Source organism: Sturnira hondurensis, unplaced genomic scaffold (assembly GCF_014824575.4).
Source record: "Sturnira hondurensis isolate 20B ecotype Veracruz unplaced genomic scaffold, ASM1482457v3 Scaffold0024805, whole genome shotgun sequence".
Classification (NCBI taxonomy): Eukaryota; Metazoa; Chordata; class Mammalia; order Chiroptera; family Phyllostomidae; genus Sturnira; species Sturnira hondurensis.
In genome coordinates, this window is record NW_028097436.1 from 1,449,705 (window position 1) to 1,477,012 (window position 27,308).

The following is a 27,308-nucleotide window of genomic DNA, read 5'->3' on the forward strand; positions in this document are numbered from 1 at the left end:
GTCTCAAATGGGTTCTGGAATCAGGGTGACCAGATTTTTGTCCAACTCACCTAGGAAATGGGTTTTGAGTTATTCGTGGGAGAAAAGGGAGAGAAGGCAATGCGGGTATAATGCCCATATAATTTGGGGGAACTGAGACATCAGGTTTCAGTGAGGTGGAAACAAAGTCTCAATGCCCAGGCATTTTAGGGGACTCCGATTAGGGCTCTACAGCCTGAACACAGTCAAGAGCGATCAGGAAGCTGCAGAGCTTCCCTGAAAGCACGCTTTGCAATGAGAAGGCATAGATTGTTAGGCTGCGTATGAGCCCTGTGGGATCCTGATTTTTGGTGTATGACAGGCGAATCATGAGGTCCCTGGGGGTAGAGTTTGGTGGGACGAGTGGGCCAGCCAAATCAAGATGGCATCAGATATGTAAGACTGCCCTGGGGCTCTAAAATGTTTGCTAGTAAATTATTGCCCTTGACCATCCTACATGGCATACATTTTAGATGGGAAAAGCAGTGAGTTCAACGGAGTAAAACAAGGTCAGCTGGAAGTAGCAAGTGTCTATGGCCTTTGAGATGAAGGGAAATTTAGTTGTAAACAGGTTAACATTTGGGCTCCCTGATGACATAAAGGTCTGGTTACAAAAATGCCATTTGATTTCTATACATATTCACCTAATTTTATTTTTACTTTATTTTTATAGAGGGGAAGGGAGAGACAAAGACGGGAAAGAAACATTAATGTTGCCTCTCATACACCCCCTACTGGGGACCTGGCCCACAACCCAGGCGCATGCCCTGTCTGGGAATAGAACTGGCAGTCCTTTGGTTCACAGGCCAGCACTCAATCTACTGAGCCATACCAGCCAGGGCCATATTCACTTAATTTTTAAAAGACAAACTCTAAAAGGTCTTCCACCCTAAGGCAAATTTGCCAAAATATGCCGGTGGAAATGCTGTTTGGCATACCGCTCTATTTATGCCAACCAGAATTTCCCTTTGAGCTCCCAAGCACTAATGTCAGTAACCTCGAGTCGTGTAGTTTTTCAGCTGTTCCAGATCTATCTCAGATCTCATTTCCTTGTTGAAAACATTTGTGACTGTCCTCAGCTCAGGTTAGTTTTCTCCCTTTGGACTCCCGAAGCACACAGTCGCCCACCGTAGAGTACTCAGTTATGTGTCACTGTGTGGTGCTATTCTCTGATGACTGTAGCGCTTGTCATGCTTCATCAGCTTCGCGGCAGCTCCCTGAGGTTGTGACAAACCGAACCTCCGATGGGTTGAAACACAGCGCTGTCTGCCTACCTAAGGAAGTACCTTCTCCGGAGTAATGGATGACATCCATGCCACAGCCCCCCTCGCTTGGAGTGAGCAGCCCCAGAAAGCCCCACATCTGTCTCAACAGCAAGCAACCTTGTGTTCTCTCATTTGGTACTTGCTACTTAACTGAACAGAAAATTTAGCCTCAGGGATTGTGAAACAACAGTGATGGCTAAGAATTCTGGGAATTCCCTTTAAAAAAATGACAAAATCCATACTTGTGGGGTAGGTGTTTAAAGGTAACTCTGGAGACTCTGGAGTCCAGTAACCAAGACGAACCTGGGCTTTAAATCTGGTTTGAAAATACGGCATGTGCCGAGAGTAAAGTGGGAAGAAGAAACAATCGCGGTAGCCAAGCTGTTGGTTGTTAGCCTGGGTTGAATTAGTGGAAGCTTAGACAAATCGTTTCATCAGATTCCCCCTGTTGAGTGTGAGAATTAGTCAGTGTATAGAAACACCCACAGACTATTTCTCCTCACGATGTGGACTCCAAACTTGGTTGCCCACTGCAGCCAGAAGTCTGTCTTGACTTTCTCTGTCCTTTTAATGGTCTCTGTGTCTCTTTCCTCCTTCCACAGGTGGAAAATAAAACCCCACATAATAGGTGTGCTTTGGGAAAGCTGAAATAACATATATAGCAACTGAACAGTTATAAGGGAAAGCACATCATGAATTTAATTCCATTTCCAGATGTAAAATGTCATAAAGAATTTTTTTCCATACTTGGCAAAATAACAGGAATTTTCAAGACCATTTTATTTAGTTTGGTGTATGTGTGTTTGTAAGTAGGTATCAGTCTTTCAGGTTGTGTTATAAATGCTATGCATTGTAGCTTTACTGATATTAAACTGCCAAGGACCCCACATTCAGTGAGGAGGTGCACAACGCTCGTTGAAATGGAGGAAATACGTCTAATTGTAGAATTTTGTGTGCTTTCAAAGCAAGAACTCTGATTCATATGGTGAGGTTTCTAACCAAGGTAATTATTCTTCAACAACCACAGACACTGGGATTCTCGTCTGTTTCAAAAAAGCAGATCATTTTTTTATTCTGCATCTTTTTCATTCTGACTTCCCTTTTTCTTTCACCCTCCTGTGCCAGACTTGGGCTTTTCCTAGGAACACCTAAGCGAGTATGAGCTGGGAAGGGCTGGCTGGCAGGAGGGTCCATGCCGGTCACCATCTCAACTATGTCGTTTAACTAGTGTGCAGCTCTGAGAAGGATAGATATTAAAAACAAGTGTGATGTTCCTAAAAGCCAAAGATGTTTCAGAGTGGGGCATAAAATTAGCCCCAGGGTGGGAATGAGTCATTTTGGTAAAAGTCCCTCTGCCACATGCCATCATTCTGACACTAAAGAAACAGTTACTCTATTGGAAAATTAGTTGTACGGGCAGATTAACGGATGTGTCCACCTCAAGGATAACTCCCACCGAGGCCTTTTAGAGGCAGGAAAGAGCTCTTTACAACTCAGCTCCTGCTTTGTATAAATTATTAGAGTGTGGGACAAGGGAGCACTTTGGGGTAATGAGAAGAAAAATATAATTTGAGAAAGCCTATCAGTTTTTCTTGAGTACTTTTAGCAAATTGCCAACATAGTTGTAGATTTTGTTCTTAAGACTTTCTGGGTTTTTTCAAGGGGAGATACAAACTTTTTATGGTTCCCTTTCTGTTTAAGCACCTGACACTGCCCTTTCACGTCATGATTCAGCACGGAACATATACTGTCACTTTCCAGTTGGCCCATGTGTTTTGATCTGTCCTCACCAAGAAATAGAGATAGGGCAAGCAATTCCAATTGACCTCTACTCTCTTTCTCGGAACCTTGGCTTAAAGGTACCACATCACAAATAACATTTGCATGAATATGATTGGTGGCTGCTTTTGTGTTGAATGGAAATGTATCAGTTGAGAAAGGCCGCAACATACAATGGCTCAGTTCTCAGCCCCGCAGGCTCTCCTACTGGAGCTGTGAGCTGAAACACAGGCGCACCAACTAGGAGAAACAAATGAGAGCTGTCACCAGTGTCAGGAACAAAAGCTGGGGGTCCACCCACACAGTGACGGACATCTGCATTCCTAACTGGCATTGTTTTGGGTTCTTCCAGCAGACTGGCAGTGACAAAGGAGTCCAACAGCCTTAGAAAGTGCTAGGTATCTGGCTAGGTGGTAGGACACACCGATGAGGCTTGGACGTTCTTTTGTTTGAAAGACTCTCCATCTGTTTGTGATAGTCCTGGTGATTTTTAGTTTCAGGTGCCTCCAAATGGCACCCCCTGTCAATACTAAATTTGCTGGCTACTTCTAAAACAGATCAGTTTATGATCTTAGGAGAACAAGTGGTATTGATGGTTATATGATCAGAAGATCGTTGGCAAAGATGCCTACAAATAGTTAACAAGGTAATGGTAAGAAATGTTGACCTTGATTTGTTTAGCTAAGATGTAAAGATTTTTGAAGGTCAAAGGTGTCCTTGTGTAGTGTTTTGGAGTCTAACTGTGTCTGACCCTCTAACATTAAGCTGCTGTGGCCTGCAGTTTTCAAGAGTGAAGCAAACCAGGGGGAAAGAGAGAAGGGGGGAGAACAGGAAATGGAGTGAGGTGTTTCAGGAAGTTGTCAGGGGTTGACTGATTGATTCCAGATGGAAAAGGTCAGCCTTCACGACCCAGGAAATACTCACTAGGGGAAAGAAGTTGGCTTGTGGAAGGGGAAGGCCTGGGAGTGAGCCGAGGCTGGAATGCACATTCCACTTCCTTTAGTCTTCAAACATTCAGAAACTTTAACTTCTCCGAAGAGAATAACATCAGGGTTGTCATCGTTCATCAGAAAACAGTGAAGGAAGTTAAGTTTGGAGCTTTGACTGTACCAAATGTATCTTCACTTCCATAATGTTGTTCATTCTTCTAGAAATGCAGTGAGTGTGTGTGAAAGTCCATATTTGTGAGTGTTTCCATGTAGAAGAACAGCAACCAAACTTGCCTGGTTTCACATGATGGAGTTTGTGAATTAAATCCTTTCCATTTTGCAAATTCACTTTAATTGGCAGACTCTTATACATACCTTAGAGTCTAAGATATTTGCAATATTAAGTGGGGTCTTGTCTTGTACCTATATATATACATGCACACGCACATACATTTGGACATAATTTAAAATCTTGTAATAAATTTTGCAGACACTGAAATAATTCAGGTTAATTCCCTTGCTGTCACGAGAGGCCTGTGCTAGCCAGCAAGAGATTAAAATTTATTTCCATTGTTAATAGAAAATAATGAAGTGCATCTGAAGCGTCAGGGCATGTCATTCGGGAAATGTTCACTTTGGAACTGACTCTCACTCCACCCAAGTGGACAATGATGAAATCAGCTGGCTGGAGAAAGCCCATATTTTGTGGCAGGAATGCGCCAGGAGCATTGGACAGAAAATGACAAGGAGCCTGTGGAATGAATCGAAGTGGTCTCAGAGAGAACACTCTTTGCATCCACTCAATCCACGCGGTCCCGGGGCAGGCCAGGCTTCCTTGGTTCACCTAGTACGTATGGCTTGTTAGCCATCAAAGCCTGAGGCACCCTCTTGGTTTTGTTTTTTCCCAGAGACAATTGCTATGTCTTTGAAAATCCATTCACACACAATTTACCACGGTGGTTTGATCGCTCTTTTTGCTCCACCTTCTCCTGTTCTCTGCGTATAGAGGGTAAATGGTCTCCTCAGCCTCAGGTGGGGCACAGCCTCTCCCTTCCTGACTGTGCTGCCTTCTGTGCTCTGTGGAGATGCCCTGACAAGGACTTGTGCCTCCGTGCACTTACCTAGAGTGAAGGATGGCTCCGTCTCATGGTAGCCACCCCATGACAGGAACTTCCTGGAAGGACTTTCCTCAGACTCTTAACATATTAACATGGGTACAATTGAAAACAGACCCAGAGCTAGACAGGCTGTATCCCTTAATTGTGAACAACTATACCGATAATAATTTTCTGAATGACAACTGGAGAAATATTATCCTGAGTTTGGTGTGGTCAGATCATTGGTTATATTCCCAGAACCTGGCACGACACAATACCCTACACGCAGAGGGAGCTCAGTGAGTGCCTTGGGGTTGGACACTGGGAGCCTGCTGTGCCCAGGTGTCATTTCCCGTTGCTGCTACTGTCACGCCTGTGGCACCAGGCAGGTGAAATCGTTTGTGAACTCATGGCTGTAAGGGCTTCCCAACCTCCCATTATATTAAAACAGGGGTGTCAAACTCATTTTCACTAGGGGCCACATCAGCCTCGCGGTTACCTCCAAAGGGCTGAATGTAACTTTAGGACTGTGTAAATGTAACTACTCCTTAACAGTTAAGTGAGAGCTCAGTGCTGCCACAGGGTAGAAACAAGGTGCTGGGCCGGATAAAATAAGGTGAAGGGCTGGATTCAGCCCGCGGGCCTTGTGTTTGCCAGCTGTTCGTTAAAATGTGTATTAAACCATCTAAAAGATAAATCTAAAACTCTATGTAAGGTAAAAAAAAAAACGCAAGTGTGTTACCTGGGGGAGGACCTACTAAGATAACTTCCTGGGGAGGTGGAAATATTCTAAATTGTAATACGGTGTGGGTTCCCTGCATGCACCCATTGGTCAAAATAGTGCAGCTCAGATTTGTGCACATAATGTGCACAAATGTGCACAATTTCGGTGCACATAAGTTTCACCTAAAATGGGAATTTATTGTATTATTCTGTTTGTTTGCTTGAAATTATTCATAGTAAAAAATTTTAAGTGCCATTTAATGAACCTTATTTCTTATTAGGGGCAAGGCAGGGTCAAGGTTTCTTTGCCTTTCACTTAATAAGAAATGAAAGGGTGGCAGAAAAATTACAAATAGCATATCAGGAAGAGTCCAGTTCAACTACAACTCCTCATTATGTACCTATTCAATTCCTGTTCTCAAAAACTTCATATGTATGCATGAAAATATCTATCTATCTACCTATCTATATTTATATAGATAGATAGCTAGATAGATATAGCATGCTTTTCTCAAAAAAACATTGCCATGAGTAGCTGACCAGCAGACTCATATCTAGGATAGCTCATCTTCCTGGGTCAAGTACTCCTAAGTCAGTGGCCGTGTATTCAAGTCCACTGGATTTGGCTACAACTTTCTAGCCTTGGCTGATTTCTGCCTCTTTGAATTTCCCTCACACTTCTCATCAGCAGCTCATGCACCGAATTCAGTTGAACTTCATTTCTTGAGTTACTTGTTTTGTGTTAGCTGTATTTCTCCAGCTTGCAAGTAAGCTCTCTGATGTTAGAGGTCGCACCTTGTAACTTTTGGTCTCTAGCCCCAGTGCCCCACTTTCCAGAGCCTCCCCCAGAGCTTAGACTACAGAGAGGCTCAAGGAGTGACATCGTGTGTCCTGCTGACTGGTCAGACAAGGCAGAGGTGAGGCGAAGTCATCCAGGCCCTATACCAAAAGCTTTACATGTGTTTATTCTTATTTTGTCTCCTTTAGCCCTTGAGACACAGGCATTGTTTATGTTTTACAGATAAGAAAAATGGAGATTGGGAAAGGTTGGTAATTTGCCCAAGGTCATAAGTTAGGAAGCAGCAGGTGTGCGATTTGGGTGTAGTTTTATCTGACTCCAAATCCGTGCTCTTCCACTGCTCCATACATACCCATCTGGTCCCTTTTCTCTGCTCATGCAATGAATGTCCCCAACACTGAATTCCAGCAACCTGACCTTCCCACCAAAAGTCTGAGCATCTCCACCACTGCTCCCTTGTGGGCGGCGGGATGCCACAGACAGTCACCAGGTGGCTTCTCCATGGGTGCAGGGACCCATTCCTGAGCTTAGAGAAATGACCTCCCAACTGGCGCTCAGATCTCAGCTTCCTGCTCACACACAGTCAGCTCCTCATCAATGACAGCTTGAGGGTCAGCTGGAAATGGCTGCCCAGGCCCTTTGATAGAGAACTGGATTTCTAGAAGCAGCAGGCGGAGAGCTGCTTTCCCCATTGCAGCATTGGGCTTAGTCTGAATGCAAACATGTGCCAGCACCTGGGGAAGGGCGTTCTCTTCCCATGCAGCTCCGCCATAATCACAGGAGCGGAAATGCCCAGAGCGCGGCCCGGTCCCCAAACTCTGTCCCATCTCTCCTCAGCCATGTGGAAACCTGGCCAACAGAATTCTGGTACATTTACTACTTCATGTGAAAATAACTCCACCCCTGTTTTTAACTTTAAATATGCAGGTCGTGTTGTCAACAACGGTGAATGTAGACGGACATGTGCTGGCTGTTTCTGACAACATGTTTGTGCACAACAACTCGAAGCATGGGCGGAGAGCGAGGAGACTGGACCCCTCCGAAGGTAGGGCTGCTGTGGGGCTGCTGTGTGCCCAGGGGGAAAGGCACACAGAGGAAGTTTTCCCCAGACTTCTGCGTAAAGATTTCAAATCAACGTCTCTGAGTAGGAGCGGAGAAAGTACACAAGACCATGGGAGTTTTAAAGTGAAGTTGTAAACACCGACTCCCGGCTGTGCACAATGCCCCCAGCTCCTGCCCATGCTCAAGCCTCCATGCCTCTCAGTCCATTCCGTTCAGTTCTGCGTCTTTCTTTTTGCGAGACAGGTATTTCAGGCAAATGTAGGCCTATGACATCTTAGTTAAACAGGAACATTACAGTGCCAGACATGTATGAATAAGTGTCAGATGTGCCCTTAAACAGATTGTGGGCAAAACAAAACAATGTGCAGAACGAAACTGACACTAATTGATTTTTGTTTGCTTGGACTAGAAGAAAACGTGGTCTGTTCTGGGTAGTTTTCCAAGTGCATTAAAGTAATTAGAAATACCAGTAACTGTTAAACTTCAACTTGTCCGAAAAATTAAAGTATATTGAGGAAGATAACTGACAAACCTAAGCAAAGTCCATCTAAGTTCTTCTCCCCCCCCCCGCCCCAACGGGCTGGGGTAGGAGGTCTTGGACTACAGCAGCAACCGTTGAATTGGGGCACTGCGTTAGTGTGATGCTTGACTGTACACTGCCCACAAGCTCCCACCCCAGCTCGGCCTGTAAAATGTGTCTTGTATCATTTAATACAGGAATTAATGGACTGAAAGAAAATGATTGAATCAGTAAAGAATTTGGAGTGGTGTTAATTCTCCCACAGTGGGCACTGAAGGGGAGAAGGAAACCCCAGGGTTCAGAACTAGGAACCCATCCAGTTTCCTTTGACTGATTGGATGTGATTGACTGGCTGTTCAAAGGAGGCTCATGTTTTTGGAGTCCTGCCAAAGTTCTCTTCCACCTTTGACCCTGTCAGCTTTGGAAATGGAGTGATGGATTGACTTTAGTTATGGCCTGAAAACCATATTGGGTTCCTGTTGGGATGTAAAGTCCAGAGGCCTTGAACATATGGAAGAAGGGGGAGGGGAGTGGAAGATGCTTCCTACAAAGTTAGGAAAGTGACTAGAAATTGTCTCTTGATAGGGCTGAAAAAACCCGTCACCTCTTAGATTTTGCTTCCTCTTTCTGCCTGTAGCACATTAGCAGGCCTTATAAATCTTAACATCTTGGTGCCGGAGAGGTGGAGAGAGAAAAGGGATTTACACATTTCCAGTGTGGTCAACTTATAAAAATATTGGGAAAAACAACAGAGTTCTAAAAACACCCTCTGCACAATTAGCCAAGTGTTCCATGTTTTCATACATAGCGGTCAACTCATTAGGCTTTAATGACCTGGTGAAAACCAACAGCCAATTAAGAAATGATGGCAAGTCAGCAAAGCTCAACTTGAACTTCTAGAAGTGACCAACAGATTTCAAGATCAGGCAGTAGCCCAGGCTCCAAACTGCAACAACCAAAGGGCAGATCTGACTTTCCTTTTCTATCTTTTTAGCTACTCCCTGCATCAAAGCCATCAGCCCAAGTGAAGGCTGGACCACAGGAGGGGCCATGGTTATCATCATTGGGGACAACTTCTTTGATGGACTTCAAGTGGTGTTTGGGACCATGCTTGTGTGGAGCGAGGTAGGCTGGGGCAACATGCTTTCCTGATTTTCTTTGGCCTAAGGATTATTTTGCTCTGGGGAAACTAGTAATTCCCAAGCCATCAGCAGCATGAATGCACATCATTGGGTACCTATATGAGTATAGCACTGAAGGTTAACCACATATAAACCACAATGTACTGGAGGCATGGATACCTTCAAAAGCTAAATACTCATTGAGGTATTGTTTATAATTGTGAAAAGTTAGGAGTAGCCTAGATGTTGGGTAATAGAAGAATGGTTAAATAAATAATTCCACCATGAAAAATTTTGTTTTGAAAAAACACTAATGACTGAGAGAAGGGTGCTTATTTATGTTATATTGCTAAGTGAAAAAAAGATCATCACAGCAGAGTCTGAAGATGTAAAACAGAATTACGTGCCCTGGCTGGTGTAGCTCAGTGGATTGAGCACGTACCTGTGAGCCAAAGGGTTACTGGTTTGATTCCCAGTCAGGGCACATGCCTGGGCTTGCAGGCCAGGACCCTGGTGGGGGCCCCACAAGAAGCAACCACACACTGATGTTTCTCTCCCTCTACTTCTCCCCTGCTTTCCTTCTCTCTTAAAAAAATAAATAAATTAAATCTTTAAAAGAAAGAATTATGTAATATTCATGGAAAAGTACTGGAAGCACACCAAAGATGAATAATGGTTGTCTCAGGTTAGGCAATGTTAGTATTTTTCCTTATATATTTTTTGTAATTTCCAAATTTTCTAAAGTTGATATGTTCTCCTTTCACAATGAGAAAAGCAACCAGACAGGCTGCAGAAAGAGAACCAGTGAGCAAAGTTGGATGCGGAAGTTGCCAAATCAATACCTGAGAGGATAGCAGTGTAGGAACTGGGGGGAGGGTGCAATTAGAGAGGGTGGGGCTGGGGTTGGCACAGCAGGTGGGAGGGACTTGAGCTGGACTGGTAGGAGGGAAGGGACCTGAACAGCCTAGATTGAGAGGAAATTCCAGAGTAAGAGAGAAACATGACGGACAGGGACAAGGTGTTCGGGGCGTCGGGGCGCTGTGAGTACACCAGCTTGCCCTGGTGGGAGTGGTCGTGGGAGAGCCNTGTAGGAACTGGGGGGAGGGTGCAATTAGAGAGGGTGGGGCTGGGGTTGGCACAGCAGGTGGGAGGGACTTGAGCTGGACTGGTAGGAGGGAAGGGACCTGAACAGCCTAGATTGAGAGGAAATTCCAGAGTAAGAGAGAAACATGACGGACAGGGACAAGGTGTTCGAGGCGTCGGGGCGCCGTGAGTACACCAGCTTGCCCTGGTGGGAGTGGTCGTGGGAGAGCCTCATGTTCCCAGTATGTTCAGTGATAGCTTGTCTAATAGGTGTTTTATTTCCCGGCCTGTTCATTCCTCAGCTAATCACTCCTCACGCCATCAGAGTGCAGACTCCGCCTCGGCACATCCCAGGGGTAGTAGAAGTGACTTTATCTTATAAATCCAAACAGTTCTGCAAAGGAGCTCCAGGGAGGTTCATTTACACAGGTGAGTGAGAACACCAGGCCAGGCACCAGCTCCTGATTCCTCTGCGTTCTAAGTTCCAGTCTCTCTGCATGTTAATCAGTCTAACTTGTCTAGGTCTTTCTACTTGTGTGGGAAGAGTGGACTGGGTAAAAGACATTGACTAGGAAAGTACAGACTCAAGTCTAAAGTTGTATTTTACTTAAGCAGTTTCTGCACAGTCTGGGGGAGCGTCCTGACCGCTCATCTCCGGAAGACATCCTCATAAATTTAAAGGACTCTGCTGGAACCTCGCCGGGACAGATCTTTATCCAAGCAGCCAGATAAAAACAGTAGACAAAGTTGCTGGGTATAACTAAATTTTCTCGAAAAGGATTTAAAGAAGTTGCTCATTGATGCTGCAGAATGATTCAAATTGTTTTCAAATTTTATGAAAGTATAAATTATCTACTATATGTCTCAATATTTGCTCACTATCTACCTTGTAGTTACAACTCTTTCCAGGCAAAAGGTATAGAGACATGTGACACATGGTCCTTATTTGGAGTTTAGAACTTTTGGAGGAGGCAACAGTGTATTGCACAGAACACTTGGAGAATTAGAATATTCAAAATGTCTGGCATTTCTAATAAATGGAATGCCAGTTCCAGGAAGAGAGTTTAGTGTGGACTAGAGTAGTTGGATAAGATTTCAAGGGGGACATTTTTAAGGACGGGGGCATTTAGGTAGATGGAAGGAAGAAGGTTTCAGCTATGGAAACTCACATGCAAAGGCCCAGAGGGTGAGGAGTAGGTGACCAGAGGAGAGTGGGCCGTGGCAGTGTAGTTTGGTAGAACTTAGACCAGAATTCAGCTTAGATGGTCTAGGCCTGGGAAAAAAGGAAACCACATATAACAGCTTAAAAGCCCTGTATGGTACCTGGAGGTGCCAAATTCATTGAGATAGAAGGTTGAATGGTGGTGTTTTGGGGTTGGGGGTGGGGAGAATGGGTGTTGTGTTCTAATGGGGACAGAGTTCCAGTGTGGCAAGATGAAAGAGTTCCACAGAGGGTTGCACAGCAAAATGTGATGGTACTTAAGGCTATGAAACTATATACTTAGAACTGGTTTAAGATGGTAAATTTTGAAATGTGTACCATAAATTTTAAAAAATGAAAAAGGTTTGATTGGTGATTTGGACTTGGTTTGGCAAGAAATGAGTGAACTGAGGGTTCCCATGTGAGGGAAAGTGACTCGTTTCAAGAGCAAAGTAGGAACTTACCAGACGACAAGGGGCTGGGGACCACAGTTTGTGGGAGCAGAACACCTGGCAAAAGAGGAGCCCACATAACTGTGAAAATAGTAATAGATGTTATGTTACATGTAAACTCAAAGAATCGTAGAGACGAGGAGACATTGAAGATCATCTGGTCAAACTCTGCCTTTTGCAGATGAGACAAGCGAGGCCAGAGAGAAGTGACCTGCTCACAGTTGTCCACTGCATTCGACGTGGAGACTCGGGTCTCGGGCCATGCCTCCCGGGCCCCTTTAGCAGTGCAGTGGCATCAAAGAGCTCTCTTTTCCTGATGAGCCACGAATGACTTACTCATGAAATAAGCAGTACTGGAGCACAGGCACTAGACTCGGTGCAGTGCTGTGCGCTGGGGCACCACAGGCCAGCCAGGCCCCCAGGGCTCTTGCCTCCTCAGCGTTGCGGTGTGGTGACAAAAAGGCAAACTGCTCGGGCTCTGGGGTCCCACTGCCTGCACGCCTGGCTCAGCTCTCCTCTAAGTAGTTCTTGCGTCTTACATGGGTGAGTTAACCTCTTAGTTGCCCATCTATCAAATGGGCTACCTACTCCCAGAGCCGTGGTGAAAACGACATGATATAATACCTAGAAAGAGCAGTGTGCTGGTAATGGGTTAACCACCAACCCTCCGGGCATGAGCTGAGGGTAGGGGAAACATTGGTTTGTAGCATTTGCTGATGTCCATAGTGCAAGTACTCTCCCCAAGTCTGATTTCAGGCTACCAATATGACATCAACCAGCTCACAAAACTTCTGAATATTTAACAACCTACTCTCATAAACCAGGTTTAGAACACCTTTGCTTGCAAAAGCATTTGGGATAGAGAGCAACTAGATCTTATTGTTCACAAGATGCTATGGATATATGCCAGGGCAATTGAACCTTCTCAAGCTGAGGTGACAGAGAAGGCTAAGACCAATCTGAACAGAGAAAACAGTACATGCAAAGGTCCTGGGTTGGAGGTGGGGAGAACACGGGATGTATTTGATGGCCACTATGAACAGGGCAGAGAGAATGAGATAAAGAGAGGTAGGGTTCAGGGTAGAAGCATAGGCTGGGGCTGCTTGCTTGGGTCTTCCCCCAATGAATGCTAAGGATGCTTTCAACCTTATGAAAACATGGGGAGCCATTGGAATATTTTACCCCATTGGGGAATGCTGTGATCATATTTGCCTCTTAAGAGATTATCCTGGCTGCAGTGCAGAGAATGGCTTCAGAGCCAGGGTGCATGTGGGGGGTCAGCTGGAGACCATGAGGTGGCCCGGCCAGAGACGACGGCAGCTCTGACCAGGGTGCCGGTCATGGGGACAGGCAGAAGGGGGTGAGATTTAGGAGGTAGCACTGATGGGACGTGGTGATTGATTGGATAGGGTGAAGGTTGGGGAAGGGAGGGGTTGGAAAGACTCTCAGGTTTCAGGTTTGAAAAATTGGGTGGGTGTAGCTTAGAAGTGATTTTTAAAAAGGTATAAAGTGCTAAAGGGAGTTCAGAGGAAGGACAAAATCCTTCCAGCTGGCAGAGAAGTGGGAAGATTTAATATTGTAAAGATGTCAATTAATGAATACATTAAACACGATGCCAATCAAAGTGCCCACAAACTGGGGAAACTTTAAAAAGTTCACTAAGGTGCTAAAATAGGACTCCTCTGCTTGAAAAATGACAGGGTCCTGCCCTACCAGACATGACAACCAATGGTAAGTTTCAGTAATTAAAAGACTATGGGGCCTTGTAGGAACATGCAGAAAGGTCATGCAACAGAAGAGGACATTTCAGAATAAACAGTTTGTGTGCTCATGAAGGGTGTAAATACGTGAGCATCCGCGCGAGTGTGGCACCTTCTCAGGTCCACGTGGGGGAGACGGAGTGGTCACGGAGTGGTGCTGGACCAACTGGTTGCCTCTCAAGTGCCCCCTACTGGGGACCTGGCCCACAACCCAGGCATGTGCCCTGACTGGGAATGGAACCAGCAACCCTTTGGTTCACAGGCCAGCACTCAATCCACTGAGCCACACCAGCCAGGGCAAGAAAATTTTAAATCAAAAGGAAAAGGACAAACTAGGAACATATTTGTTATATATGACAAATGATCTTATGCATAAAAAGATTCATTCATTTGTTCGGCAAAAGTTTATTTTATGCCTTCTGTTTTTCAACCACTATGTTATGTATGCATTGTGTATAAAGAGGTGAATGTTAGCTGTCTCACCAGTTAAGGAGAAAAAGAAAAACACCTAAATTAAAAACTAGCAAGGAACTTTAGGAGTTATGTCAGGAAGGAATACAATTAAGCAATAACGTTTTTAAAATAAATCCCAACTACATTCATAATCAAATAAATGCAAATTAAGCAGCACCTTGATGACAGTTTTCCCCTATCAAGTTGGCAAAGATTTTTGTTTTTTAACAAATAAAAATACCCAGGCTGGCAAAGTTAGAAGTGGGAACTTTCTCACAGTACGGCAGGAAAGTGGATGGCTGAGGGCAGAGGAGCTTCGTGGCACACAGGCGAGGCCTAAAAAGTCTGTGCCCTTTGACCCAACAATTCTGCTTTCAGGAATGTGTATGGAGGAAATCAGTGAGTCCTCCTGAAGGCTGTTTCTTGGAGCACAGTTTACAGTAGTGACAAATGGAAAACATCCTAGTGTTTAGGAGGGGGCTCATTAAACAAATAACAGAACATCTTTACCCCGAAACACTTTTAGATATTAAAAGTAATGCCATGGGTGGGTATTTAGTTACATGAAAGATGTTTATGATACAGGGTTTTTTTTCTTTAAAGCATAGTATGGTCCAGTTTTTATATATATGAAAAAATAGTTGCATTAAAAAAACCCAAGAAAGGTATGAAAGCCTGCATACCAAGATGTTAAGAGTGATGGGTTTTGGGTATTGGCATTATTACTTAATTTTTTTGTTTTGCTTATATATACAGTTGATCCTTGAACAATGTGAGGCGTTGGGGGCCCACAGTAAAAAATATGCATATAACTTCTGACTCCCCAAAACTTTAGTTGCCTCCCAGTATCTGCAGAGGGCAGGTTCCAGGAGCCCAGCAGATATTCAAATTCCAGGACGCTCAAGCCCCTTTTTATAAACTGACATAGAGCAACATGCACAGGTGGCCCTCTGCATCCATCCACAGGCTCCCAACCTGCACTGAAAAATAGTGTTTTCGAGCCATGGTTGTTTGAATCTGCGGATGCGAAACCCAAGGATATGCAGGGCTGACTGTATATCTATTGAAAAAAATCTGCATGTAAGGGGACCCATGCAGTTCAAACCTGTGTGGTTCAAGACTCAACTGTATTTATTATTTTCTAATAAGTTAATTTTTAATGAAAGGTTAAATGAAGAAAACATGATGCAAAAATTAACGTCGCCCATGTTTAAATGCTGAAACGGCACACACTGTTACACTTGATTCTGTGGGTACAAAGAAAGGGTTCCCAGCCAGGGAAGCTGGGAGGGTTCTGGAATACTCTTGGAGAGGGAGGACCTGAGGGGGCAGTTAGGGGTGGAGCAGTGGGGACATAGCATGTTCTCCCTCAATCAGAGAAGAAAACAAATACACAGTCCAGGATGGCTCAGGGGACTGTCACTGCCTATGAACTTCCACCTTGAGGTTGGGTCACATGCAACTCAGGTTGGTGGAGGCAAGTGGTTGATGTTTCCCATTGAGGGTTTCAGACACCACAGGAAATGGATCGGTGGTCTCTGGTCTTGCCCACTCAATAAGCAGCCACTGACATGGACAGCTAACCTACAACCCTCTGGGAACCTTGCTCCAGTGGCTGGAAAGGTGGTAGCTCCCCAGTGGACTGGACAGGTTGTTATGCCTCAGTGGCCTGGAGAACCCAGCCTTCTTCCTGGAAGGTGGTGGACAGAGGCCCCTTGGAGGTTAGCCGGCCTGCCCTCCTGGGCCACACAGTCTGAGCCTCGTGGGAGATGAACACCTGCTGTCTCACATCAGGGCTTGGCTGCAGGACAGTACGTCAGGGACCAGTCTGGGCTTGCACACAGCTCTGGGCTCCGGTGAGGAGGCGGAAAACAGGATCTTGGTTGCTGAGGAAAAGAAAACCCTGAAACCTGGAGAGCTACAGTGGGGACCGAGTGAGCACGCAGCGCTGGGTCTAAGAGGAGACACTGGACTCGGCCAGAAGACCTGCTTTTAGATGCCAGCCATGTCATCGATGGCTTGTTTTTTTGTCAAGGCACCAACCCTTCTCTGCCTCCTCTGCTTCCTCTGGAAAGCTCTGGTACTAATTACACTGTTACCCAGAGCGGTCTCCCTGACGTAGCTGAGCCTGAGAATCAAGCCTGGCCCTGTTCCAGATATACCGAGTCATACTCTTCTGGGAGGGTCGCGAATCTGTATTTTAAACACAGAAATGAGGTTAGGAAACCCGAATCCTGCTCATCAGGCTGGTGCAGAGACTTCCTGGCTTGCAAAGTACTTGGCAACATGGGGCAGTTTGTATGACTGAGTCACTGCACCATGAACACAACAGTGTTACTTGGGTGAACATTCTAGAAGGAGACTCAAAAAGTAGGAAGTGGGTAGGGAGCCTCTGAGAACAGCCTCAGCCTCTTCTTCAGCCTCAGCCCTGCCACATACACCCTGTGGTCCTTGGTGCAAATGTTGATGGTTCCTGTACCCAGGGACCCAGCACCATCATAAATCCCTGCCTGTTAGATGTAACTTTCCTGGTCCCGTTAGCCAAACGCAGCAATCAGCTCCCTGTGCTCACAGCTGCCAAGAACAGAACAAACACCACCAGGACTCCGAAAACAACAGTCTCCACACCTGTGACTTTGCAGCTCTCTTTTTCCTCCAACCATGATTTGCTAGAGTGCAGCTTATTGCTGTGGAATCCAGAAGCTGCAGGAGGGCAAGGCTCTCCTCTTCCAGGCTTGTCCACGGGGAACCAGCGGCGCAAAACAATGGCCCTGGTAGAGATAGCCAAGGGGAACACGGTGATTGGCTGTGCGAGGGCTTCTTGGCTGTCTTGAGGGTTCAGGGAGAGAATGTCCCGAGCATGGTACCAGGGGGTGGAATTGATGTCACCTGTAACTGTGAGACCTGCACCAGCCACAGAAACCCATGAGACGTCCTGACGCACGGCTATGACAGGCCACTGAGGGTATGGGGGCCAATGGGCCCGGTTTTTCAGTATTGTTCTTGTGGCTCTTGGCGGAATCTGGGCTAAACATTTGACTGCTGATAGAACTAGCAAGGAAAAAATGATGCTAATAATTCAGTAATCACCTCTGTCATGTAGTGAGTGCATAGGGCCAGGCCCTGTCTTAGAAGCTCAGGTAATCGCTGCCATTACACTGGTTCTGTCAGTATCTCTTCTTTGTAGATGAGAAGCTTACTGCCTAAGGTCACCAAGCTGGGTCCCATCCTAGCTGTCTCGTTCCAAAATTCACTCTCAACCATTAATCTGTGCTACTTACCACTGCTGTACACCCAGTAGAAGAAATCACACCTAGGTCACGTGTTCAGCTTTGGTGGCTTTCCTCAGCACAGGCCCATGCACAGGAGGGGGGCCTGGCCAGTGTGCATGGAGGGGGCTTCCCCAGGCCCTGGTGGCCCAGGGCACCAAGTGCAGGATTTCTATTTCAGTGGCTATGATGGGCCAAGAGCCTATGGAGTGCTTTAAATTCCCCAGAAGTCATAGAGGTTATCCTTTCCACAAATAACTGACATCACAGGAGGCAGAGGAGCACAAACTCCACTTTGCTATTAACCTTGAGGAGCTTAGCATCGGGGCAGATGACAGTGAGGGACGCCTGCGAATGACCTGGAGTTGAGTCCCAACGTTCCGCAAATCACTTAGCCATTCTTTGCCTGTGTTTTCTAACCTCAAACATAGGAAAATAGTTATTTTACTGGAAAGTGGAATTACACAGATATGCAAATGTATAGGTATAGAAATATAAAATAGAAGCAGACCTCCCCAGAGAGAGCATTTGGCAGAGGGGCGCGGTTTTGGGGTGAGTTCTGAGTGGCTTCCCCCCGCACTGCTGTTTGAGCGAGGAGGGACTTTTTCCATCTTCTCTTCTGTAGAAGGTGAATTCTTTCTGAAAGCTCAGCCATGTTGTGCCCTTAATTTCTGGCTCTATGTTAGCAAACAGGTTTTTTGTTTTGTTTGGAATTTGTTTTTAAACCACAGTTGACTTACAATCATATTATTTTGGGGCATACAACACAGTGGTTAGACATTTCTATACCTTAGAAAGTGATACCCCAATAAATCCAGTACTCATCCGACACCATACATAGTTATTACAATATTATTGACTGTCTTGCCTGTGCTGTGTTTCGAAACCAGGGTTTTCAGGGAGACAGAGAAGGCCAGCGCAGCCTGAGGATGTGGGGTCCGCAGGAGGGTGAGGGGAAGCGTGCTTTCATGGGGGGAGGGAAGCAGAAGAGGCCGCTGGGCACCGCTGGCCCGGGGGCAAATGGGAGGCCCTGCTCCCAAGGAGGGTGGCCACTCGGAGGAGAAGCCAGCAAACAACCCTGGCTGATCAAAACACTGAGAAGCCCGAGAATGCATGTCAACTAACTCTCCCCAGAGCACTTCTTAGCTTTTACTTGAGCACAAACAAATGCATTTGATTACCTCTCTGCTTTTCATTGTTGGAGGAAAGTGTTAATCAAAGAGAAAATGGCCAAGAACAGGCAGCAGCTGGGAGGAGAAACAGGAGGCCTAGGTTTTCCCACAAGCCCCCAACCCATACCCTGAACCACCTCCTCCGCAGGGCTCAGCATGGGGTGTGGAGTCACGCGGCACAGGTGTGTGAGCTGGATGCAGAATGCTCCTAGCTCATCCACTTGGCATTCTTTTTTTTTTTCTTACAGCATTATCCTGAAAAAATATTCCATTTAAGAGATGAATTTAATTTTTAGTTAAAAATGCCCATTTCAGACATCAAGCACTGGCCCAAGCAGTTGTCCCTGTTCACATTGGAAACAGGTGGCATTGACGGCCCTCCTGGTAGGCAGCCTGTGGCTGTACTGACACCGCCTCCACCCCCATCTGAAATTCAGATTGTCCTTCAGCTGAGTCTGAGGAAGGACGTCTCCACTGGCAGCCCCAGGATAGGGGGTGCTGTTCGCTAAAGACTCCCCAGCCCCATAAAGGCCTGGTGCTCCCAGTTGTAATATTCTGAACACACATCACAGCGTGCACGAGCACACTTATAACTGCTCCACTGTGGCATTTAGATTTACCCTTGAAATTTATCTTTAATTTTTACAGTTGTCTCTTTAACCATGTATATTACTCCCTTCCTCAAACAACCTGTCTTGCTGCTGCAGTTTTTCTTGAAACCAAAGCGTAATTAAATATTAAATTAATATTTCATTTAAAATTAAATATCAAAGGCTTCCGTCTAATCTTTCACTTGTGCACTGCTGGTTCTCACCTCATGTTCTCATTCCTGTATCCACAAAGGCAGGTACCGCCTCTTAATAATGTGTTCCCATATTATCTTTGTCCTTTTCATTTTTTAATTGGTGACACTGAAATTTTGCTACAAGGGAACAAATGGATGTAGGGAGAGATTTTAATGTATCAAAGGATTAATTCAGCAGCCTACACCCATCTTCACTTCTCAAAGAAGGATTTCACTGCACCAAGTAAATAATAGTCTTAGAATCATATAATGTGAGAGCTTACAGGGGTGAGAGGCCACGTAGCCCAGCCTTTCGTCTTTGCAAATAAGTAGACCAAATTCCCCCTGGCCTTCGAGGGGGCGTCGTTGGTCAGGGTCTGGAACTGAGGCAGAGTCCAGGCTGTGCTGTCTTTATCTCCATCACACCATCAAATTCTATGAAAAAAAATTAACTTGGGTCCCGGCAGGGTAGCTCTGTTGGTTGGAGCATCATGCCAAGCACCAAAAGGTTGCAGGTTTGATCCCCAGTTGGGGCACATACCTAGGATGCATGTTCCATCCCTGCTGGGGGCACATATGGGAGGCAACTGATCAGTGTTGCTGTATCACACTGATGCTTCTCTCTCTCTCTTTCCCTCCTCTCTCTCAAGAAATAAACATATCCTTGGGTGAGGATTAAAAATAAGTTAACTTGGGAACATTAAAATGTTCATTGAAAGTAGCCTTTGAATGTTGAACTATGAAGCACAGGGCAAAAGGTAGATGAGAGGAGGAAATCGGGAGGAAGTGGAGTGAGAGAGAGAGGAACCAACTCATAGCACAAAGAGGGCAGATGTCACAGAATCAATAAGCAGAATCAAAGTTCCTTGAAGACACAGACACTGTGTGGGAAAAATGGAATGGCAAAGTCCTAAGGAGGCATGAGGGCAGGAACTAATCTGTGGATCTCTACGTTTCTCCCCAAACTAGGCTACATTTTTAAACCTTCCTGTCCTAACAACAGAGCGACCGTCTTTGACCGGAGTCACATGGAGAGGTGCTCCTGATGAACACTCTCCCCTCTGCTTGCATGTCAAAGTCCATCTTCTGATTTGGTGCATGTCTGGCAGTCGGAGACTTTAGCTTTCTTAGGCAGGCTTACCCCCCACTGCTTTCATATGCTTAGTGAGACTAATTTAGAGTTGGGACTGGTGAGATCCTCTGGTTCCATGGGCAGAGTCTTTAGTAGATGGTGAGCTCCGTGCGCTGCTGATGGGAGTGAAGATCCTTTCCTGCAGGCAAGTGCACGTATGTGCAGGAACACAGCTGGGCTCAGACTTCCTGCACTTTTATGGTCTCTTGCTGGCCACCACAAACCCCGCCATGGTCCTAGGCTCCAACTGAAGGCTCGCTAGTGAGGAAAGCTGAACCCCTGGTGGTAGACCCATTGAGTGCTCAGATCTTCCCTCACCCCATCAGCTTCATTGTCTCCTCCTAAACTTCTGCAAAGGAACTCCACTGGCCCTCAATGTGGCCATCTTGGTGGTCAGTATTCCCATCGGCCAAGGGTTTGAGCGACCTTCTGCCTGCAGTGGCAATGCTGTCTGGGATCAGGGTGGGTCAGAACTTAACAAAGAGTCTCCTTTCTGTGTTAGCTAGTGTTCCCTGCAGTTTGGGGGAACAGAAGTGAAGACAAAAGCTGCAGTAAGCATTATCTGGTCTCTGTACGTCCTTTTAAGGAAAGAAGAAAAAATCATATAGAATTTATATAGCTCACCAACCCTTTGGGAAAATTAATATTGAGTACCAGCCAGCTTTTTATTTTTAAATAAGTGGTTCCCAGTAGATATTTTTAGTTAAAAAACTATTTACTTGTAAAAGAAACCCTTCACACATTGCTCATATTGACCCCAGTTTACATCTGTTTGTTGGGTCCAAGATAGGTAAGTAACCTCATATCTTACACCTGCAATCAAATGAGAAATGACACATAAGATCCAGGCTCTCAGGAGAAATATTATGAAATCTCAAGGTATTGATGAAAGTGTTTCCAAGGCAGATCCAAATGGGATTTAGATTCTGTGGCAGTTGAAATGTGTATTATTAAACTCCTTAAGCAAACCCGAATGAATCCCAGTGGAAGATTAAGACATTCTATGTATAGCAAAGACGAAATTCTCATGTCTGAGTTCTCTCTATTGAATTCCCCTTTGATTATCTTCTGCAATATTTAACTTCATGCCATGCCATAATTATTTAATAAAAGGTAAATATAAATTATATTTCAGTGGGGATATGACCTTTTACCTTAATGTTATGTTACTAAAGAAAGACATAGATAAATAGAGCCTCTAGATCAAAGCGTATTTTTCATTTGCTCTGTTTTGCCTTGCCAGCACTTCCTTGTGACCCTGTCAGCCAAGGGGTTGGCAGGACCCCTCAGCCCAGACACTCCGTGGGGTGGAGAAGTTGTAAATTCATTCTGATGGTGGAGGTTAATGACCTGGTTGGTCCTCAGAGACAGTCTTGGTCCTGGTCTTGGGCACCGCAGTCACTAACTGAGGTTTACTTGGCTGCCACCAGGCCTGGAGAGACAGAACACCTGGGGAGGCAGGAGGGGGAGCTGGGGTTCCAGAGGAGGCTGAAACTATAAGTAAGATACCAAACAACTGGCCATTTGGGAAGTCAGTTTGGAACCAAAGTAAAATTCATTCAGTCCAACCTCAAGTTGGAGGATTAAATGACTTTTTCTCTTATGGTTTGGTATTGACTAAACAGTTTTGGCTTGATTTTTACTTCAAAAGTGCACTTACTTAAATGAAATTGTGTGTGTGTATACATGCATGTGGTTAGTCCCTGTTCATATAGATCACAGTGTGTTTACTGCCATCTTTCTCATATTGGGGGCTCACATAACCCATCCCACAGCTGATGCCTGTGAAGTCTGGCTGGAGCCTGCCAAACCAAACCAGGCCAAACCAAATCTAACCAAAACCAAACCAACCAAGCCAAGCCAAGTCAAAACAAACCTGACCAAAACCAAACCCAAACCAAGCCAAACCAAACCAAACTAGACCAAATTAAACCGAATCGAGCCAAACTAAACCAAACCAAGCTAAACCAAACCAAACCAAACCAAGCCAAACAAAACAAAACTGAACACTCAACTTAAGAAACAGATGAGTATGTCTAAGCTACATATTCAGTTTAAAACATGAATTGCTGACCCAGTGTGGCCAAGATCATTTTCCATTTGACGTAGGTGGGTGGGGGAGGGGAGAGGAGGGGCGGGGCGGATAAACCTGACATTCCCCATGTCCTGGTGGCTCTCCATCTAATAGGAGGGAACAATGGGTACAAATGTGGGATGAGTGCTCTGAAAGGGAACCCTTTAGCTCCATGCCACCTCTGTGCACTGGCCCGAGCCCAGCCTTAGAGGACTTGCCTACCAGGGAGGAAGGACTGAGGAGGAAGGCAGTAAGTGGAGCTGTGGGCGGTGGGCACCTGAACTCCAGTGAGAGGGTGGGAACCAGCCCGGGCGTGGCCGCGCAAGTGGGGAGGAAGGGGCCAGAGCCATGGGGGCCTAGGGGATCTGGTGGGGGTTAGATTTCCTACCCTGTGAGATAATCCCTTACTATGAGCACATTGTGAGCACACCCATATACACAATTTCTGCTTTCTCCATATAGGAAAATTGGCACCTTAGGTAACGAAATGGTATGTATTTGAACAAAGACGAGGCAATGATTGATTTAGAGCATTTTGTCACCAAGTCTGTTTGCCCTGCAGCACCAGCAGCTGTTTGTGTTTGCTGATTGATACCAAATGGGGCCTTGTCCCACAGTGACACAGAAGTCAGGCAGCCTGGGCTTCTCTGCAGGGCTGGAGAGGAAGCCTGGGACGGGTGGGGGATGCAGGGAGTGGGTGACAGGAAGCAGAGGGTGGCACAACCACTTTTCAACACTTTCTCGGCTCTTCACCAGCTCCCAGCCAGTAGCTGAGTACTGAGGTGGGGTAGGCTCTGGCTGGCCCTTGGGGCTGCTGGCACTCCTGGCTGGGGCTGAGGACCACACCTCCAGTTGTGCAGCAGGGAAAGTTAAGAGCATAGGCCTTGGACTAGAGAAGCTGGGGTACGGCGTCCACCTTCACTGCCTGGAACTGCATTTAAAATGGGGACAAAACCCACATTGTGGGGTTGTCATGAGGGTAAATGAGCTGGTACGTGTGTGCCCCTAACAGGGTGAGCCTTTGGTAAATTCTAACTATGATAATAATGGTTTTCATTATTGAATATTACTGCTACTAAAAACCCTGTTCTTAAGGAAGAAGTCTTCAGAAATTGCTGCTATTATAACACTAAGTGGGAAAAACAAGTTTACAAAATGATTCCGATTATACACCCAGGTCTTCTTACACGGGTTTCTGGGTAAGATGGTACTTTGAGTGCAAGCCCCACCACCAGAACACAGAGGAGGATATTTCCAAGAAAACATAAAGTAGGAGAATTCTAGGATTCATGTGTGAAGCCTGGCTGTTGTCATCCCTATGCCAAGAATTTTGTGCGGTCAATTTGGGGTGCGAGGCAGAGGTGCACTGGCAGGGGTGTGAAAACCAGACTCATCCTCCCCCCCTGGAAAGCAAAAGCAGGGCCGGGAAAAGGTGGAGGAGACCTGGCAAAACCCCTAGGGCTCCTCTGCCCCCACCTGGCAGAGTGAGACCAGGAAGGACAGCAGGAATTGGATCTTGACCGGAAAACAGGTTACATAACAATCCATAGTCACAGAAGTTGTCATTTATGTGTAAGGGAGACAGATAATCTCTTACATCAAGGGCTCAGACAGATTTCAACTCTTATTTTTACTGATATAAACTGACTGTGGGAGAAGTGGATCAATGAAGGATGCAAGAATGGAAAGGACTTTTGCGTGGCAGAGAAAGCACTTAAATATAGAGTTCTAAATTATTGTTAACATGATGATGAAGCTTAATGTAAATATGAAAACTAATGTCTAAAAGAGACCAATCATTAAAAGTTTAATAACAGTAGCATCAGCTGCTGATGATAATAAATCAGCCACAAAAAATGTAAATGTGGAGAGAATGGGATGAGGAAACAAAAGGCAAGCAAAAATTTTTATAGATGGAGGGGCTCAACAGACTCAAATAATTAGAAGAAATATAATATTTTTTAAAGAACTCTACATGTAGTGCTTTAAATTAAAATAAGATGAGCCTCTTCCTAATCACTAAGGGAAAAGATATATGTGTAAAACTATTAGAAAGACAAGGATAATGTGGAAGGATAAGTTTATTGTAGCAATTATGTATAAAAGATGTCAAATAATGTGATCAAAAAGATAAGTAATGCATTTAAAGCATTACCCAGGAACAAAGACAAGACTAATATGTATTAATTTACAAAATTCTTAATAAATTACAAAAGGCAGATATTCTGCAAGCCACATTTTAAAATCCAATGCAATTAACTAGAATAAATAATGGACAACTTAATACCTAACCACCTAGAAAGGTTAGGATATTCTCTTGGAAACAAAAGGAAGGTCATCTTAGAAACACAGGCTATTCAGAAAGCTAGAACAAAGAGGTGGGGGAGAACCATAAATAAGAGATTCCAATTGTAAACAAATTATCATGTGCACTCAATGCTAAGACATTTAAAATCTTGATGACATGCATGATTTTCCCCGAAAAATACAAGTGGTGTTGAGATATAAAGAATGACTCCAAGGTTTTTGATTGGCTGTCTGATGGACACTTTACCGAGAATGGCAGGGCTAGGGGTATCTTGGGTGGGAGGAGCCTAGGGCCATCAGAGTGGAAGTTTCCAGCCAATAGTTCGAATACATGAGGCTGAATCTCTGGCAAGCTGTATGGCACATACCTCAAGGTTTGTGACCTTCAGCATGTGGCTTGACGCAGAAATCAAGGGGGGGCCCGGCGAGGTTGCTGCAGGAGGATACAGCCACGCAGAAGACAGTCTTGGCAATGACTGGAAGAGCTTCAGCATCTGCGAGGAGTCTGAGGAAGTGCTATGCTGCCGGCCGGCGGAGGAGCAGGGCTGGAGAGCTTCAGTGAGGCAGGCAGCGAGCATTCAGGACAGCCCGCTGGCGGTTGCATTTCCAGCAAGAGTGTGTCAAGTGCTAACTGGAGTTTAAGATCAGAATGGAAAAGTTCCTCTTGGTCTGGGTAAAATGTTACTGGTGACCTTGGCAAGCTCAGTATCACAGGGGTGCTTTCAAACTTTCAGTCAAGAGGTAATAGCCATGTTATGTAAGTTTTATAGAGAACAGGATAAACTATAGAAAGCTTTTCAATGTATTTTTTCAAAGCTGGTGTAAAATGAAAATCAATCAGCAGTTGGATAGCACCATGCACACATCCCAGTCATTGATACACACAGGCTCCCAGCAACAATGACGGTGACCTGCGCTTGTTGACAGTCTGTTCTGGGTGCTGCTCTAGGGAATTTTTTTTTAAAAATTTAATTCTTATTCAAGTACAGTTTTCTGTTTTATATTCCCTGCCCTGCCCCCTGCTCTAGGGAAGTTAATGAGGACCGAATCCTCACACCAGCAGTCTTAACAAAATATTAGCAAACTGAATCCAGAAATATGCTAAGTAAATTATATACCACACCCACGAATAAAAGTTTCATTGTGAAATATTGGGAATCTACTATAAAATACAGTACAAATTGGTGAAAGGAGGAAATTCATATGATTGTAATTTTCTGAAATTCTGACAAGTTCTGATAAAAATCCCTTAGCAAAGCCTAATAACTAGTATCTGTCTCAACTAGCCAACACCATATTTGTTGGTGAAATGTTAGTGTTTTTTAGAGGACAGCAAGCAAAATATCCACTAACATCCTCAGTTTAGACGCTGTTGGGAGAGTTTTAGCCAACACAAGAGTGGAATGAAGAGAGTTAAATTGGGTTAATATACTCATTGAAAGGAGACAAAATGGCCATTGCATGTAGATGCTATTAATGTACAAGCTTAAGAATGGACTCCCAAAATAGAGACATCTGCCAGGGGTTTGGTTGCAAAATAACAGGTAGCTACAATTGGTTAAGGTCTTTTATGTGCCAAGAACTGTGCTGAGGCGTTATAGAAATTGTTTTATTTAATTTTGAGGGCCAACTCATGAGACAAATTTTAAACAAGAGCTCTCAAATTTATGGTGGAGCTGGAATTGAAACCCAAGATCTACTTGACTCTAAAGGTGATTCTCGTAGTGACTGTTCCGTGTATTGCCACACACAGTCTGCACAGACACAGAAAAACCTAAAGTGTTTCTAGGGGCCCGAAAAATGCTTAGAAAATGCGATGAGAGGGTGATCATATTCACAATAAAAACAACAAAAAGTGAAATACATAGCAAAAGTTAAAAATGAACAACAAAAAAACTTATTACCTATTCAATTAGTAGTGCATTTTATTAGTGGATCTAAAGAAGAATTCATATGTGCGTGAATATGTGTATATTGTGTGTGTGCTGACAAGATTTGGAGTTGGGATGGCCTATGGTTTTTCTACATGTAGTTCCTACTGACAAATTGGGATATGATAGAATGGCAGTGTTAAAAATAATATAAAAGTGTTTTTACAAGGGAAAAAGACTGATTTCCAATAGAAAAGAGAGTGGAAACGATTAATGAGCAGTTCACAAAAGAAGAAATTAAAGTTTTCAACCTCACTGACAAAGAAATAAATGTAAGTTAAAATGACGACATACATGCTGACTAGTGTGACTTGGTGGGTTGGGCGTCCTCCCACCAACTGAAAACCTGCTAGTTTGATTCCTGGTCAGGGCACATG

The 27,308-nt window shown here is 44.9% G+C and overlaps 1 protein-coding gene across 1 annotated transcript in view; it reads left to right on the forward strand.

The window, feature by feature from the left end:
• Positions 1-27,308, forward strand: part of EBF2 (EBF transcription factor 2) — a 190,620-nt gene that overhangs the window by 137,604 nt on the left and 25,708 nt on the right. Inside the window, exons 8-10 of the mRNA XM_037038665.1 lie at positions 7,538-7,655; positions 9,187-9,317; positions 10,699-10,825. Coding sequence (XP_036894560.1) covers positions 7,538-7,655; positions 9,187-9,317; positions 10,699-10,825 — 376 coding nt within the window. The remainder of the gene's footprint in view (positions 1-7,537; positions 7,656-9,186; positions 9,318-10,698; positions 10,826-27,308) is intronic.